The 17,798-nt window shown below is 36.3% G+C and overlaps 1 protein-coding gene across 2 annotated transcripts in view; it reads right to left on the reverse strand.

Moving 5' to 3' along the window:
• The window catches only part of SEC24A (SEC24 homolog A, COPII coat complex component), a 66,049-nt gene that overhangs the window by 22,624 nt on the left and 25,627 nt on the right, over positions 1-17,798 (reverse strand). The window contains exons 3-11 of one of the 2 annotated variants that reach the window (XM_044227347.1): positions 17,269-17,388; positions 14,934-15,011; positions 13,769-13,929; positions 13,317-13,489; positions 12,361-12,463; positions 11,263-11,389; positions 9,583-9,692; positions 7,644-7,756; positions 4,750-4,868 (exon numbers count right to left, since the gene is read on the reverse strand). In XM_044227347.1, coding sequence (XP_044083282.1) covers positions 4,750-4,868; positions 7,644-7,756; positions 9,583-9,692; positions 11,263-11,389; positions 12,361-12,463; positions 13,317-13,489; positions 13,769-13,929; positions 14,934-15,011; positions 17,269-17,388 — 1,104 coding nt within the window. Of the gene's footprint in view, positions 1-4,749; positions 4,869-7,643; positions 7,757-9,582; positions 9,693-11,262; positions 11,390-12,360; positions 12,464-13,316; positions 13,490-13,768; positions 13,930-14,933; positions 15,012-17,268; positions 17,440-17,798 lie in introns of both variants that reach the window. The other variant, XM_044227339.1, reaches the window with a different exon arrangement.

Consider the following 17,798-nt stretch of genomic DNA (forward strand, 5'->3'; position numbering starts at 1 on the left):
ATGTTGGGTTCCACGCTTCACAAGGAGGCTGCCTAAGGCTCTCTCCCTCTGCCCGTCCCCCCACACGCTCTGTAGCTCTCTCTCAAATAAATCAATCGTAAAAATTTTAAAAATGTTTAATAAGTTTAATTGAGATATAATTCCCGTATCATAGAATTCACCCTTATAGAAGATAACAATTCAGTGATGTTTTTATATAATCATAGAATTGCAAATCATCAACACTAATTCCAGATCCTTCTCATTATCCCAAAAGGAAACACCATGTGAACTCTTCATGTCCCTGCCAACTCCCAGAGAGCTAGGAAGCCACCAGTCTGTCTGTGGATGTGCCTATCCTGGACATTTCATATTTTTAAAAATATTTAATTTATTTATTTTAGAGAGAGAATGCATGATAGCGGTGAGTGGCAGAGGGAGAGGCAGAGAATCCCAAGCAGACTCCATGCCCAGATAATCTAAGACGAAACCAATAGCCCAACACCTAACTAACTCTTGATTTCAGTTCAGAATATGGTCCGAAGGTCATGATCCCGGGGTTGTGAGATCAAGCCCTACATCAGACTCTGCACCAACGGGGGAGTCTGCTTGGAATTCTCTCTCCTTCTGCTCCTCCCTCACGTCCCATCCCCCACACCACAAGTGCGAGCACACGCACACAAACAAGCGCGCGTGCACACACACGCTTTCTAAAACAGATAAAATTTTAAAATAAAAAGAGTCACACACGAAAGAGTCACAGTACGAGGTACTTTATGACTGGCTTCTGACATTCAGTATAATGTTTTCAAGGTTCGCTATGTTGAAGCACCTATCAGTACTTTATTCTTTTTTACTGACAAATAGTATTTCATGGTATGGATACACTTTTTATTTATCCATTCATCAAATAAGGGGCATTAGGGTTGTTTCTACTTTTTGGCTATGTTGCTATGAACATCCACCTGCACATTTTCCTACTTTCCTTGGAAAAAAAAAAAAAAATATATATATATATATATATATATATATATATAGACTAGAATTGCTCGGTCATATGATAACTCTATGTTTATAAACTTTTGGAGCAAGTGGTAGACTGTTCCATAATGGCTGCAGTATTTTCCATTCCAACCAGCAGTGTCTAAGAGTTCCACTTTCTCCACATTCTTGCAAATACTTTACTTATTACTATCTTTTTTTAATCCCTGCTATATGACATCCAGCAAGGGACACTCCATCCATCAGCTTATGTATAAAACTGAGAGGCTGGATCTTATCAGTGAATTCACAATTTGGCCCATCATCAGAATCACCTATTCAGTGATTTTATTTCATGCAAAATAATTATCTGGTTAGGGAATGAATGAATAACCGGGCTGGTTTGTTGTGAGATTAAAAACAACCAAGACAGAAACCAGGGCTCTTTTAAACTACTGCCCTTTAAAGATGTATAGTGAGTCCTCACTACTTATGGATTCTGTATTTGCCAATTTGCCTACTAAAATCTTTTTTGAAGATTTTATTTATTTGACAAAGAGTGAGAGAGAGAAAGAGCGAGCACAAACAGGGGGAGTGGGAGAAGGAGAAGCAGGCTCCCCTCTGAGCAAGACCCATAACCAACTGAGCTCACCCATGTACCCCTACTCACTAATATTTATTTGTAACCCCAAAACCAATACTCATGCTGCTTCTATGGACATTCATAGACATGCTCAGAGCAGCAAAACAATTTGAATTCTGAATCTGAGATTTTCTAACTAGTCTCATCGTGGTTTTCATTTGTATTTCCCTGATAACTTATGATACAGAGCATCTTTTCAAGAGCTTATCAGCCAACTGTTTATAGAAAATATTGAATACTGTGTATAGAATAGAGACATGTCTATTCAAATCATTTACCCACTTTAAATTGTATTTTTCTTGTTCAGTTGTAGAAGTTCTTTCTATAATGCAGATGTAAATTCCTATCTTTTTTTTTTAAAGATTTTATTTATTTATTTGACAGAGAGAGATCACAAGTAGGCAGAGAGGCAGGCAGAGAGAGAGAAGGAAGCAGGCTCCCCGCTGAGCAGAGAGCCCGATGCGGGGCTTGATCCCAGGACCCTGGGATCATGACCCGAGCAGAAGGCAGAGGCTTTAACCCACTGAGCCACCCAGGCGCCCCCCTATATCTTTTTTTTTTAATTTTATTATTTATTTGACACAGAGAGAGAGACATCACAAGTAGGCAGAGAGGCAGACAGAGAGAGGGGGAAGCAGGCTTCCCACTGAGCAGAGAGCATGATGCGGGGCTCAACTCCAGGACCCTGGGATCATGACCCGAGCCAAAGGCAGAGACTTTAACCCACTGAGTCACCCAGGTGCCCCACAAATTCCTATATTTTTTTAAAAAGATTTTATTTATTGGGGCATTTGGGTGGCTCAGTCAGTTAAGTATCTGCCTTCAGCTCAGGTCATGATCTCAGGGTCCTGGGATTGAGCCCGCATCAGGCTCCCCCATTCATTGGGAGTCTGCTTCTCCCTCTGCCCCTCACCCTGCTTGTGCTCTCTCTCTCTTCTCTCTTTGTCTCTCTCTCAAATAAAATAAAATTAAGATTTTATTTATTTACTTGACAGAGAGAGAGAAAGATAGCATGTGAGAGAGAGAGCATGTGCACAAGGAAGAGGAGCAGCAGGCAGAGGGAGAGGGAAAAGCAGGCTCCCCACTGAGCAAGGAGCCGGATGCAGGGCTCAATCCTAAGACCCTGGGATCTTGACCTGAGCCAAAGGAAGTTCAAATGACTGACCCACCCCAGGTGCCCCTAGATATAAATTCCTGATCAGATATATGATTTATAATATTTTCTCATTCTGTGGGTTGCCTTTTTACATTCTTGACTGTGAAACACAAAAGTTCTTAATTTGGGGGGTACCTGGGTGGTTCACTTGGTTAAGCAGCCAACTCTTGATTTACATACATGTCATGATCTCAGGGTGGGGAACTTGAGCCCCATGTAGGGCTCCATGCTTAGGAGAGTCAGCTTGAGATTCTGTCCCTGTCCTCTGACCCTCCCCGTTCTTGTGTACTTGCTCTCTAAATAAATAAATCTTTTAAAAAATTATTTTTTAATTTTGAAGAAGCCAAATTATCTATTTTCCTTTTTCTTTTTTTTCTCCAAGATTTTATTTATTTATTTGACAGAGATCTCAAGTAGGCAGAGAGGCAGGCGGAGAGAGAGAAAGAGGAGGAAGCAGGCTCCCCGCCTAGCAGAGAGGCTGATGTGGGACTCAATCCCAGGACCCTGAGATCTCTTAAAATATCTGTACTATAGGGGCGCCTGGGTGGCTCAGTGGGTTAGGCCGCTGCCTTCGGCTCAGGTCATGATCTCAGGGTCCTGGGATCAAGTCCTGCATCGGGCTCTCTGCTCAGCAGGGAGCCTGCTTCCCTCTCGCTCTCTCTCTCTGCCTGCCTCTCCATCTGCTTGTGATTTCTCTCTGTCAAATAAATAAATAGAATCTTAAAAAAATAAAAAATAAAAAATAAAAAAATATCTGTACTATAAATGGTTCTTAGATACTTATTGTAACCTATAAAAGCTAGTATAACTTTTCACTGTTGTGAAATATAGTGCTCTTGCGTGGTATAGAAGAATGTGAAGGATCATACCTTACGAGAAGTGGACTAAGTCTCTCACCTGGGCAAATGGAGCCTCCTTATTCTTTTTTTTTTTTTTTTTTAAAGATTTTATTCATTTATTTGACAGGGAAAGATCACAAGTAGGCAGAGAGGCAGGCAGAGAGAGAGGGGGAAGAAGGCTCCCCACTGAGCAGAGAGCCGGATGCGGGGCTCGATCCCAGGACCCTGAGATCATGACCTGAGCCGAAGGCAGCGGCTCAACCCACTGAGCCACCCAGGCGCCCCAGGAGCCTCCTTATTCTTGCCAGCATTTGTATTTCTTTTTTATTTTAATTTTAATTAATTTATTTATTTTTAAAAGATTTTATTTATTTATTTGGCAGAGAGAGAGAGAGAGAGATCACGAGTAGGCAGAGAGGCAAGCAGAGAGATGGGGGGAAGCAGGCTCCCTGCCCAGCAGAGAGACTGATGCAGGGCTTGATCTCATGACCCTGAGATCATGACCCAAGTCCAAGGCAGAGGCTCAACCCACTGAGCCACCCAGGCACCCCATAAATAAGTAAATTCTTAAAAAAAAAAAAAAAATCAATTCAGGGGCACCTGAGTGGCTTAGTGGGTTAAACACTCTGCCTTCAGCTCAGGTCATGATCCCAGTGAGATCAAGCCCCGCCTCAGGCTCTCTACTCAGTATGGAGCCTGCTTCCTCCTCTCTCTGCCTGTGTTTCTGCCTACTTGTGATCTCTGTCAAATAAATAAGTAAAATCTTAAAAAAGAAAAAAAATCAGTTCAGCATATATGTTCGGTTTATTCCTGGAATAAACCTATTCTGTCCCATTACTTTTATATGTCTCTCCTCAAATACTTTTTGAATGAATGAATAAGAAGGGAAAAAGAAACCTATGTTTAATTTGTTTGAACATTAACTTGTTTTTCTTGCCTCAGAATTCACTTTACCTCTGTTACTGTTTTCTCTTCTATAAAATGAGGGATTGGACTAAAGGACTCTTACAATTACAATAAGCTTATGACTTTATACTCAAGCTCTTAGTCATATCATATACACCATACACACATACATATGTCAAATATTCATAATATATTTATAAAACTGAAAATTCCTAAGGCGTTTCAATAATTTTAAGTATATATACCTTCAATATCTGAAACGATTAGCATCTGAGGTTGAGAGAGACCTTCTTGAAGACTGTAGAAGTGGATTGTACTATCAAATGTAATGAAGCCAATTTTTGTCCTGGTGTTCCCAGGAAGCCTACAACAAACAAATTCAAAAGAATATTGCATCAAGTTTTTCCATATACATACATATATAAAAATATCTGTGAAGAGTTAACATATATATATCATACAAAATATGATATATGATAACATATATATGTGTATCATACAAAATACTTTTGTATTACGGAAATTGTCCCAAAATAAATGATTAAACCACCAAATGTTTAACTAGTATGAAAACAGAACTTACGCAAAGTGAAAACATTACATGTAAGCCAAACAATCAACAAAACCCTGTAATAATACAGCAATCCAGGGGTGCCTGGGTGGCTCAGTGGGTTAAGCTGCTGCCTTCGGCTCGGGTCATGATCCCATGGTCCTGAAATCGAATCCCGCATCGGGCTCTCTGCTCAGCAGGGAGCCTGCTTCCCTATCTCTCTCTCTCTCTGCCTGCCTCTCCATCTACTTGTAATTTCTGTCAAATTAATAAATGAAATCTTTAAAAAGAAAAAAAAATACAGCAATCCAAAACTCACTACACTTTTATAAAGTTACATAAATTATAAAGGAAATAATATATTAAAAAAATACCTGAATGTAAAAAAAAAAAAAAAAATACCTGAATGTATATATAAACGTTTTCATGTTCTTATAGTGAACTTTGTAGATGATTTTAACAAAAAGTTTTAATTTAACAAAAAATTACCACTTAGCAACTGTAAAATATAATATATTCATGTGTCTATGTGTATATAATATATATATGTATGTGTGTATATGCTAGGCATGGAACCCACCAAAGGGCATGAACTTCAGACCCTCAGATCAACACCTGAGCTAAAATCAAGAGTTTGATGCTTAAGCAATGATCCACCACATGCACCCCTAAAATATAATATAAATTAATGTACTGCATATCTTTTAAAAAGTTTACCAAAATCTTACATTGTTCACCTTAAGAGCACCAAAAGTATCTGTCTTAAAGAACTTAAATATGTGGATCTTCAGTTTCTTAAGGAGAGAGACAAACTAGTTTTCATTCTTGTTGATTAAAAATACAAATACTGGGTGCATGGGTGGCTCAGTCAGTTAAGCGTCTGCCTTCAGCTCCCGTAGTGATTCCAGGGTCCTGGAACCAAGCCTTGCAGTGAGAAGGGAGCCTGCTCTGCCTTCCCCTCCCCCTGCTCATGGTCTCTCTTTCTCAAATAAATAAGTAAAATCTTAAAAAAAAATAAATAAAAATTTAAGGGCACCTGGGTGGCTCAGTGGGTTAAGCCTCTGCCTTCACCTAGGTCATGATCTCAGGGTCCTGGGATCGAGCCCTGCATTAGGCTCTCTGCTCAGTGGGGAGTCTGCTTCCCCCCCTCTCTCTGCCTGCCTCTGCCTACTCGTGATCTCTCTCTCTGCCAAATAAATAAATAAAATCTTTTTAAAATTAATTAATTAATTAAAATTAAAATTAAAAAGAAATACAAATGCTGGCAAGAATAAGGAGGCTCCTTTCGCCCAGGTGAGAGACTTAGTCCATTTCTGGTAAGATATGATCCTTCACATTCTTCTATACCACGCAAGAGCACTATATTTCACAACAGTGAAAAGTTATACTAGCTTTTATAGGTTACAGTAAGCATCCATTTATAGTACATATATTTTAAGAGACTTAGCAGATATGACAACTAAATGCAACAAGTATACACTGTTTGGATTCTTATTTCAACAAACCTACAATAAGGGCATTTCTGACATAACCAAAAATTGAACTAGGTATTAAATCATATTACAGAATTACTGCTAATTTTGTTTGCTGTGATACTTGTATCTTAGTGTGAAAAAATAATTGCAATTATTTATAGGTAAGAAGATATGCTGCGGGGCGCCTGGGTGGCTCAGTGGGTTAAAGGTAAGAAGATATGCTGGCTGAGATTTGAGTGAATATACTCATGTGGGGGACGCCTGGGTGGCTCAGTTGGTTAAGCAGCTGCCTTCGGCTCAGGTCATGATCCCAGCATGTGGGATCGAGTCCCACATCGGGCTCCTTGCTCAGCAAGGAGCCTGCTTCTGCCTCTGCCTGCCATTCTGTCTGCCTGTGCTCGCTCTCTCTCCCTCTCTCTCTCTGATAAATAAATTAAAAAAAAAAAAGAAAGAAAGAAAAAGAAAATACTCATGTGGAAAAATTGTTTGTGTATGGGAGAGATTAGATGAAACAAGAACAAATGAACATAAAAACACTGAAGTTGAGGAATGGTACCTGGAAGTTCACTACATTCTATTTACTAGTTGTTTGAAATTTTTCCATAATGAAAAGTTAAAATAAATTTATGTTTTTCAGGGGGCCTGGGTGGCTCAGTGGGTTGAGCCTCTGCCTTCAGCTCAGGTCATGATCTCAGGGTCCTGGGATCGAGCCCCACATTGGGCTCTCTGCTCAGGGGGGAGCCTGCTTCCCCCCCCCCTGTGTCAAATAAATAAATAAAATCTTAAAAAACCCATTTATTTATTTTTAAAGATTTTATTTATTTATTTGACAGTGAGAGATCATAAGTAGGCATAGAGGCAGGCAGAGAGAGAGAGGAGGAAGCAGGCTCTCCGCTGAGCAGAGAGCCCGATACGGGGCTCTATCCCAGGACCCCGAGCTCATGACCCGAGCCGAAGGCAGAGGCTTCATCCACTGAGCCACCCATGTACCTCTAACAAACCAATTTAAATGGACATTTAGAACATAATTATATATAGCATTTTTAGTATTTTGAAACTATTAATTCATTTTGCAAACAGTAGTTTCAAATTTAAGCTGAATTAAGGTACTTACAAATCCAGATTGTCCAACAAACTCTGGCAAACTGAATTCAAGTATCCAGTTTCAACTGCATTGTGAGATACATCAAATACAAAGAGGTACACTGGGGGTTGAGGTGGTCGTAACTGAAGAAAAGAAAGATCTCATTAAAGACCTTTAACAGGATTAAATCTAAACTTACCATCTGTAGATCAAATGGAGACACTAATAAACAATAATGGATTAAGAAAATAACACAGAAATATCAGGAGTTCTAAAAATAGACAAACTATATTATACTGTTTTCAGATGTGGAGTTAGAGAAAGAAAAATGAAGATGTGATTGCCCTAAGTCAGAGAGTTTTTCTTTAGGGACAGGAGAGAAAATATAGTCAGAGGGCTTCTGGGAGAACAGCAATGTTCAATTTCTGAACCGCATGGTACTAATAACACAGGTGTTTACAGCTACTTGGTAACCTACACATTTGTTTTATAGACTTTTCCACATATACACTGTATTTCACAATTTAGGGAAATTAAAACTGTGTAAGTGACAAATCAAGTTAGCCTGAGCTGGTTTCTTAACCAGCGCATTTTAGTCAAGATCCATAAAAATGTACAACTATAATTTAAAATTCCAAACTCAAAGATTTGTTCTCAAGTCAATAAAAAAGCATCAAATAACCACAATGAGAACTGGGCATGTAGTATACTAATTTTTTTTTTGGAGTGTACTAACTTTTGTATTTTTTTGCACAGACCACTTGCCAGATTCATAGCATCTGTCACCTAAAAGATAAATGGAGAAGGTGCAAAACATCTTGCAATAGGCAAATTTACAAATTTAAAGGAAGTCAGTTTTCCAAACCCTGGGAGATAAAAGACACCTCGGGCAGCCAATACAAAAGAACAGATGCATCTTCTGATTTTTTGGTTTTAATTCAACAAAGAGATAGCTATACTAGGGAAAACTATTACTGACCATTTAAGTGTCACAAAACTGTCTTCTACAATGAACTTTTCTGTGGTGAAAAAAAAATGAACCCTCATAATTTCTATTTCCCATTGCCCAGAGATTACCCACAAAAACATAACAAGGTAAAATAAACCATAAAAAATTGGGGGCGTCTGGGTGGCTCAGTGGGTTAAGCCTCTGCCTTCCAAAAAAAAAAAAAAGCCTCTGCCTTCCGCTCAGGTCATGATCTCACTCAGGGTCCTGGGATTGAGCCCCGCATTCAGCTCTCGGCTCGGCAGGGAGCCTGTTTCCTCCCCCTCTCTCTGTGCCTGCCTCTCTGTCTCCTTGTGATCTCTCTCTCTCTCTGTGAAATAAATAAATAAAATCTTAAAAAGAAAAAAAAACATAAAAAATTGATGTGAAGTCTTATCTTCATATTCCTTCTATTTAGAGGCATAATGGCATGGTGAAAGCATAAGCAAATCAAAAGGCATGGATTTTTATACAAGGTCTCCCACTTACTTAAAGGATATTTAGCAAGTCACTTAATCTGTGTTCACATCTGTAAAGCAGGATTAACAGCACTGACCTAGCTTAAATCAGATGGTTGTTTGTGATGATCAAAAATATCTAAGTGCTTAATAAAATGTGAAGTGCTAACGAAACATTAGGCCTAATTATTATTTTAAAAATGCAAGACCTCAGATACTCATACAAGTGCATAATAATAGTACTTACAAGAGAACATTTATCATGACATTATTAGAAAAATATTGGAAGTGACCTAAAAGTAAATATGATCCTGGTATTATATTTCACATTTCTGGATTGATACACAAAAAATACAGGTGAAATTTTACGTATACTTTTACTTTTCAAATTTACCCTTATATAATAAATTACATTTATAATGAACAAATATAAGATTTAAAAACATAAAATTTTGTTATAGAATGCTACAATGTTTTATTTAAAGCCCAGTGTTAAATAAATACGCTACATAAAAATAAAGCTTACCATGTATTCTGAAGGAGCCATAAATTCAATAGTAGCATTCTGAACTTCAGGTCTTCTGTGAGGTTCTCCATAAACTCTAGTCAAAGGGTTGTACATGAATTCCTCAGGAACTATAAGTCAACAACATTCAATGATAAAACTGAAAGGATTAAGTTTGATGTATCTTGCATTTAGTTGTTTTCTTATTTTCAGGATTTATAGATAAACCAATATAACCTAAATATTAAAGGATAAATACACTGTTTTTGAGTTCAAGTTTCCCCCACACTCAATAGCACCAAGTATGTCTTGCTTTTACAGCCACAATAACGGTGATTTTTCTCTTCTACCTTCTAATATACTCTTTGTCTTAATTCTTGCTAAAACTGCTTTCCTAAATCAGTTTGACAGGATAATAAAAATTCATTAAATACCAATTATTATCTTAAATGTGAGACTAAATTTTGTGTTAAATTTCATAATGGTACACAAATATTAACATTTGACACAATATGTACAGACTCTGGCTGCCCCACAAATCTACGGTAAAAATACAAGCTAAAGCCTAACAGTTCTGTGACTTCCATTAATTAAGGAGGCCTTTATGGAATATCAGTTACCTACCACTTATAATATACTAGTGCTCAAAGAATATTTTCTAAATTATCATTGCCCCTGTCTTCCCATTAATGTTTAGAAATTCAAATCCTGTTGAAGGGTAAGCCATAGTTTATGAAATGGTCTGGGCTGCATACTAAAATGATTCCTACCTTTATTATAATTTTATTTCACATTCTAAAGCACATATACATAAGATTTTAAAGGCATACCAAACCCTATACATATGTTTTCTAAATTATTAGAGTAAAAATTATGTTCTTATTCTATGCTCACTTTACTCCTAAAAAACATAAGAATGGTCTTTAAAAATCTCTTAAATTCCCCATTTCCCAATGCTTAATGAAATTTCCTTTCAAACAGAGACCCAGTTTTCTTTTCTATCTTAATTTTTTTTTTTTAAAGCTCTACACCCAATGTGGGGTTTGAACTCACTACCCAAAAGCAAGAGTCACATGCTCCCCTAAATGAGTCAGCCAGGTACCCTGGAGACCTAAGTTTCAATATGGTTATCAACATACCCTTTTTCCTCTCTAATCCTAATAAAGTGTTACTGGTTAGCTGATATTCCTTAAACATTGACTGTAAGCAGCTTCTGAAAGAGATCTCCTCTTCCTCAATTACTGAAAAAACTACATTCAACTAACCTTCTAGCACTGCCCACCTCCCTTCATACAGCAGTGAATGAAGCTAATGGCAGCTATTCTGTGGACTTATTTTCTTTCACCCTAGAGAAAAGGCATGGGACAATTTCTAAATAAAAATATTTCTTAAATTATAGGCTTAAATAATACCATGAAATATGCCATTTATTATATATCTAATATAATAAATGTAAAAAAGTGGTATCAGAATAATATAACATTTTGTTCAAAAAGTATATAATTATTCATATATGTATACATATGCACATATATGTATGTATGTATAAATGTGTAGAAAGAAGTTAACAAAAGTTATCTTAGTGTTGAAGGATTACAAGTAAGTAAGACAGGTTATTGGTGCTTTTTTTTCTAAATTTCACCTTATCTGCTTTCTCTACAACATGAACTGAAATTTGTAAATGTTATTAAAAAAACATACCATCGTTGACTCGATAACATAAGTTACACTTCCATCTCCTTTGATCCAGAAAGCTGACAAAAGGGTTGATATATGTCCTGCATGAGCGGCATCTCACAATTGTACTGGAGGTAACCACAGGCAATTGCTAAAAAAACAGAACTGATTTTTTAAAGGCAGTGATCATCACATCTAAAGGCCAAATACTAATCCATACCTTTCAAGTAACTTCTGGGATACTGTAATTTTGGAGAAGAAAAACAAGGGTAAAAGATGTGTCCAAACTGTCACACAACAAAGTTATATAGTTAAAATGTATTGATTTTAAAAACTATTTTTCTCCAGGAACATTCTCATTAATCCTGCCTTTCCAAAAGTATTTATTTTCTAATTAAACATTTATATTATGAAATCAACATGGTAAATACCCAATGTATTTTTGAGATAGATGGTAAATGGCCAATGAAATGACCAAGTAAGTTACTAGGAATTTTCTTCATGTTGTATTAAGAGGCTTACTAAATTCTCATGAAAGAACTGTCATAAAGTAAGGTAAGGGTAAATTATTAAGTATTCAATTAAATCCTGCAATTATGTTCCTATTTAAAGTTTATCCTACATACTAGAAGTTCTAAAGTCTTAATATAAATTTGTTTTGGAATAGTCACCTCACTTATGTACTGATCCTCCCAAGAGTATGTCAAGGTCCCCAAGCCTTATGATAAAAGTGGAAGGGCTTCTTTGTTCTTCCCGTAAGCAGAGGGAACAGCTTCCTAAAGCAATTAAATTTACTCCAAGAATGGCAGGACTGGGAGACTGGGTAAAGCATTTTAAATAGGCAAATAATTAACAACTTTTTAAAATAGCATGGTTCATTTATTTATTTTCTCTCAGTAGTTTTCTCAGTTGAGTTTTTCAAAAATAGGCTTATTTTACCTCATTTCGATGTATTTGGTAATAAAAATGATGGCTGAATTACAAATAAAGGAACCTGTCAATGGTCAAATTCCTAAATAAAGCGCAGATAAATTCCACATGTGATTCTTGCACTACTGTAGAAAATTCCTTACCACCAAGATAATTTTCCATTAGACATTTATGTTCATTAGTGAAACATACCACTAGGTCTTTGAAAGGATGAAGAAGCAGTCCCAAAGGAAGTTTGGCTTTATTCAGTAAGGCCTGAGTCTGAGGAATACTAGTCAGCGTGCATCGAAATAACCTGTATCAAAGTAAAAACCATGTATCATAAAAAAAAGAATCATTGTCAGCTGTCACTATGATTATTTTTGGACAAAAAAAAATATATGAAAGGTAACACATTTTAACAGTGGATCAAATTACAAAGAAACTTTTCAATAGGCCCTCTCAAATTTTATCCCATTAAATATTTAAGTCCTGTTCAGAAAGAGTGGCTGGATAGTTACAACCCAGTATTATGTAACTAAAATACGGTCTCTTCTTGGCTTGGCTTGTGCATAAAACAGCCCAGACTAACAAATGACTTCTTCTTTATATAAATCTTGATTACACTGGAATTAAAAGGTGATGACACAAATGTACAAATGCAAGCTTAAGTTTATTAATGAAAAGATCAGTTTTGTTGAAGGTTCTAAAAAAACCATTTAAAAAATAACAAAATTTGATTTTGTTATCACTACAAAGTCATCACCACATACATTTTAAACTAAAGATCCATTTTAAGGGATAGAAGGGTATTAAGTTTGTTATGAAAAATAATTTAAAATGAGAGGAAATAAAGAATTATGTAGAATCAAATCCCATATGCTGGACTTGAAAAAAAAAATTTATTCACCACAATGATAATGAATGTCATAGTTCCATTAGGGCTGGTAAGAACAGTCATCAGCTTAGAAGTTACAACCCTATCTGAGTTAGAATATTTCAAATATCAAGTAAGCAATTAACAAAGATCTATTTTCCTGTATGCAAAACTATTTTCATAAATTAATGGTTGTACTGCTAGTTCATAAAACATGTAGTGCCAAAAACAAAATCCAAAACTTCTAGAGTAAAATGTCATGTGAAATAAGAAACACTATTTGAAACCTTACTCTGGGTTACAGTTGAGTTTCTGGATATCTTCATGCAAATTTGGAACAGGAGGCCGCAAAGGTGTTGCTGGAAGCATGTTTCTTTCTTGAAGAAGATTGATAACTCTTAGCCCCTCTGGATGTAGACTTAATCCACTCATGCTTGCAGCTAAATGATTAGCACCTAAGGGAGTCTAAAGATACATAATTTCAAAGTAAGTAGCCTTTATAATGTTTTCAGTTGAAAACAGAAGTATATAAGGACTTAGTTACTTAATTTTGCTCTAAATAACAAAATTATATTTCCTGGTCAATTTTGTTTGGTTCTGGGGATATGTAATAAAACAAGTCTTATGAAATTCCATTATTTTAATTGGTTAAAAGAATTCATTACAGCTTCCCAAAACTTTTATGCCTACACAGTTTAAATCAAAAGATGGAAAGCTGGTTAAAAAAGAAGAAAAAAAGTTTACCTGAGTAAAGCCCTGTGGCCCACTTGAGTAATTCAAGGAAGAGGGTGGCATTCCAGTTGTACTAGGTGGTCCTGTGTTCTGATAACCAGGTGGTAAGGAGGGATATGAATACCCAACACTTCGGCTCACTGTGGGATTCTTGTTAGTATGCTGTGGTGTTGCTAGAAACAAGGTAACTTTTAAGTTCTATTTTATACTCTAGAATACTTCAAATAAACACATACATCCATTGAATTATAACTCTAAAATCCCTTGGGTAATTTAATTCCTTCATTTATCAAATTTGCAATATAAGACAAATAAACACTACTGACAAAATAATAGCAATGATGAAAATATAGTTAATGTAGACTATAACCAAAAACACTTAAAAATAAGCTTATATGAAAAAAATAAGCTTGGTATGGTTGATTTACTTTTGTATCATTTACTAAACTTTATATTTAGACTAAAATTCTAATTCAAAACATCAATGAAAGCATATTAATGTACAACTGGTTTAATATATTGAAGTAGATTTAATTCATAAAAATACTCTATAGCCAGAACATAATAATAAAGCCCATGATCCCAATTCTTTTTTTTTTTTCTTAAGATTTTATTTATTTATTTCACAGACAGAGATCACAAGTAGGCAGAGAGGCAGGCAGAGAGCGAGGGGGAAGCAGGCTCCCTGCCAAGCAGAGAGCCGGATGCAGGGCTTGATCCCAGGACGACAGGATCATGACCCGAGCCCAAGGCAGAGGCTTTAACCTACTGAGCCACCAAGGTGCCCCCATGATCCCAATTCTTTTTTTTTTTTTTTTTAAGATTTTATTTATTTGACAGAGACCACAAGTAGGCAGAGAGAGAGAGAGAAGCAGGCTCCCCGCTGAGCAGAGAGCCTGATGCAGGACTCGATCCCAGGACCCTGAGATCATGACCTGAGCCGAAGGCAGCGGCTTAACCCACTGAGCCACCCAGGCGCCCCATGATCCCAATTCTTAAAGGGAAAAAAACTAATAAAAAGAATCTAAAGGTATAGAAATAAAAATGCTACCATGAGGTATTACTGTGTGATAAGATTATGAAATTTTCTTCACTGTTTCCTATAATGAACACATACTAAAACAAAACAAACATACACATACACAAAAAAACAAAATCATCTTTTATAGCATCTCACCCAAGAAGCCACCGCCTTCAATTTCATCATAACTATTGTGAACCACCATAGATCCATTATTGGTATTTGATGCAATACCTAAAAAAGAAGTTTATTACAATACTTAAACTAGAAAAATTGTTAAAATTTCTGAAATATTTGAGCACTAATGTCTAAAATTTAATATAACTTTCCAAATATTTTAGCCTACAACCCAGGAAAAGTGTCAAATCTTGAAATAAAAATTTCAAATAATGCACATTTTTAAGTATACAAAATATATAAAAGTTGTGGGGTTTTTTTAAAGATTTTATTTATTTATTTGACAGACAGAGATCACAAGTAGGCAGAGAGGCAGGCAGAGAGAGAGAGGGGGAAGCAGGCTCCCTGCTGAGCAGACAGCCCAATGTGGGGCTTGATCCCAGGACCTTGGGATAATGACCTGACCTGAAGGCAGAGGCTTTAACCCACTGAGCCACCCAGGCGCCCCCAAAATATATAAAAGTTTTAAATAATTTTACAAACTTCTAAAACTGATAGTCCTTCGTGCAGTTTGTAAAATTATATATTATCTGAAAGATTTCAGCAGTTGAGAGCATTAAAAACCTCTAAAGAACAGTACACACTGAAAAAAAAAAGTCACCAAAATCAATACTATTTAAAGAGGAAATAAATCATGAAGATAAAAATACTTTTTGGGGGGAGGCACCTAGGTGGCTCAGTCGGTTGAATGGCTGCCTTCGGCTCAGGTTGTGATCCCAGGATCCTGGGATCGAACCCCACGTCAGGCTCCCTGCTCAGCTGAGAGCCTACTTCTCCCTCTCCCTCTGCTGGCCTCTCTGCCTACTTGTGTTCTGTCAAGTAATAAAATCTTAAAAAATATATATAGTTTTTTTTCAAACTAAGGAACAGAGTGGAATCTAGAATTAATCTGAAGATGATATAAGTTAATGTAATGATTGCTTTATTCTAGGGATCAGCTACTAAAATAAAATAAAAGTCTTAACTTCCTTTCCCTCCAATTTAAAGATTTAAAGATAAATGCCAGGAACACCTGCTTATGAAGAATTGAAATCTATTTCAAGGACCTCTACTATTTATGAGCTCTAAGTCAGGTATAGAAGAAACTAAAATTAGTAAATAGAATCAACCTCTAGCTTCTAAGTACAAAGGTGCTAACTTTAACAGTCATTTTCACACCAACAGTTAAGTTTAATAGTTGATAAAATCAGTTAATTCCTTTCTAGCTCTCAAGACCACCATGACTTTAATCATGAGTTGATATGAAAACCTTAGTAAAACTGTTTGTAAAAGAAAATGAAAACACTGGGCATATTTTTAGTTGGTTAAAAATGCAAATATTTATTGTAGCTTGATTTTCAAAATTATAATGTGGCAGACAGTGGGACATTTTCATTTTGTTACTCATTGTTAACACCATTCTTTCCAAAATATTCACAGGTCGCTCTTTTCCCTACTTATATAATACTAAAAAAAGGAAATGCTAGAAAAAAAAATAATAATATTCATCATATTCAGAAGTAGAATATGGACAGCGGTTTTTCCCTCTGTTTTCCTATTTCCACATTTTGTTGCATTGGTTAGGTTATTGCTAAAATCAATTTCTTACTTGACAAAATATATTGTTTAAACTAATAAACTTGTATTTTAAAGTTATATCTGAAGACAATGCTTTAAAGATTATTTATTTATTTATTTGACAGAGAGAGGGATCACAAGTAGGCAGAGAGGCAGGCAAAGAGAGAGAGGAGGAAGCAGGCTCCCTGCTGAGCAGAGAGCCCGATGCGGGACTCGATCCCAGGATCCTGAGATCATGACCTGAGCCGAAGGCAGCGGCTTAACCCACTGAGCCTCCCAGGCGCCCTGAAGACAATGCTTTAAAACATTTTCCTGTTTACATACAACTTCAAAATGCTTGTATATTTTACTTTTTATTTAGGTTGATGAATATTTGTTAACATTTACAATAACAGCAGAAAAAAAAAACCACTGCTTTCATGGAAAAGAGCCAATGTATTAAAAGGACAGTTCTAACACCATGCCCAGAAAAACAGAAATTCTCACCTTCCTCCGCCAAAAGGCATAACTTTAGAGCCATGATTGTTAAAATCTGCCCAGCAACAAAAAACGATAATAGTAGTTCCTAAATGCTAGGCCCGATACAGGTAGTAGAATACTAAGGAATTTTTTTAAACTAAATTCTTGAAGGCCTTCCTAACTGAAACAACTAAATTTTCTGGAAAAAATATTACCTGAATGCAAAAATTCAAATAATATTGATCCTTCCACCCCCCAGTCAAAACATTAGGATTTGTCTTGGTTTTGCCTTGCTTACCTTCTTGGTTGACAACTGAATTGAATGAGGGCTGGGGCGCAGCTCTATGTGATGGTTTCTGAGGAGTGACTGCCCTCACTGGAGGTGGTCCTCCAGCTGGAGGGGGCCCAAGAGGAGCTCCTGGTTGGAAAGTGGTAGGCAGAGATGGGGTCACTAATGCGGGTGTAGAACCTACAGAAACATCAGTTTTTTACAAGTCACTTAAGAACTAAGAAGAACAGCCTTTTACCAAATATGTGTTAACTTCCAGATTTACATTTTAATTAAAATCACTAACAAATTACCAGAAATATGTTACCTGCTCAGGTTTATGACTTCCTAATTTATATGCATGCTTTACACATTTTCAAGTCTCTTTTACATGCTTCTTATTAGTCAATTATTAAAGGAGCATCAAATCACTTATACGGTAGATTCAATGCCCTGTTTATTGATTAATTTTAATTAACTAGTCACAGAGGTTCAACAAGGCCATGTCAAATATTCCAACAGAAATTAACATGAATAAAATATTATTAATGACCTATTAA

Source organism: Neovison vison, chromosome 1 (genome assembly GCF_020171115.1).
Source record: "Neovison vison isolate M4711 chromosome 1, ASM_NN_V1, whole genome shotgun sequence".
NCBI lineage: Eukaryota > Metazoa > Chordata > Mammalia > Carnivora > Mustelidae > Neogale > Neogale vison.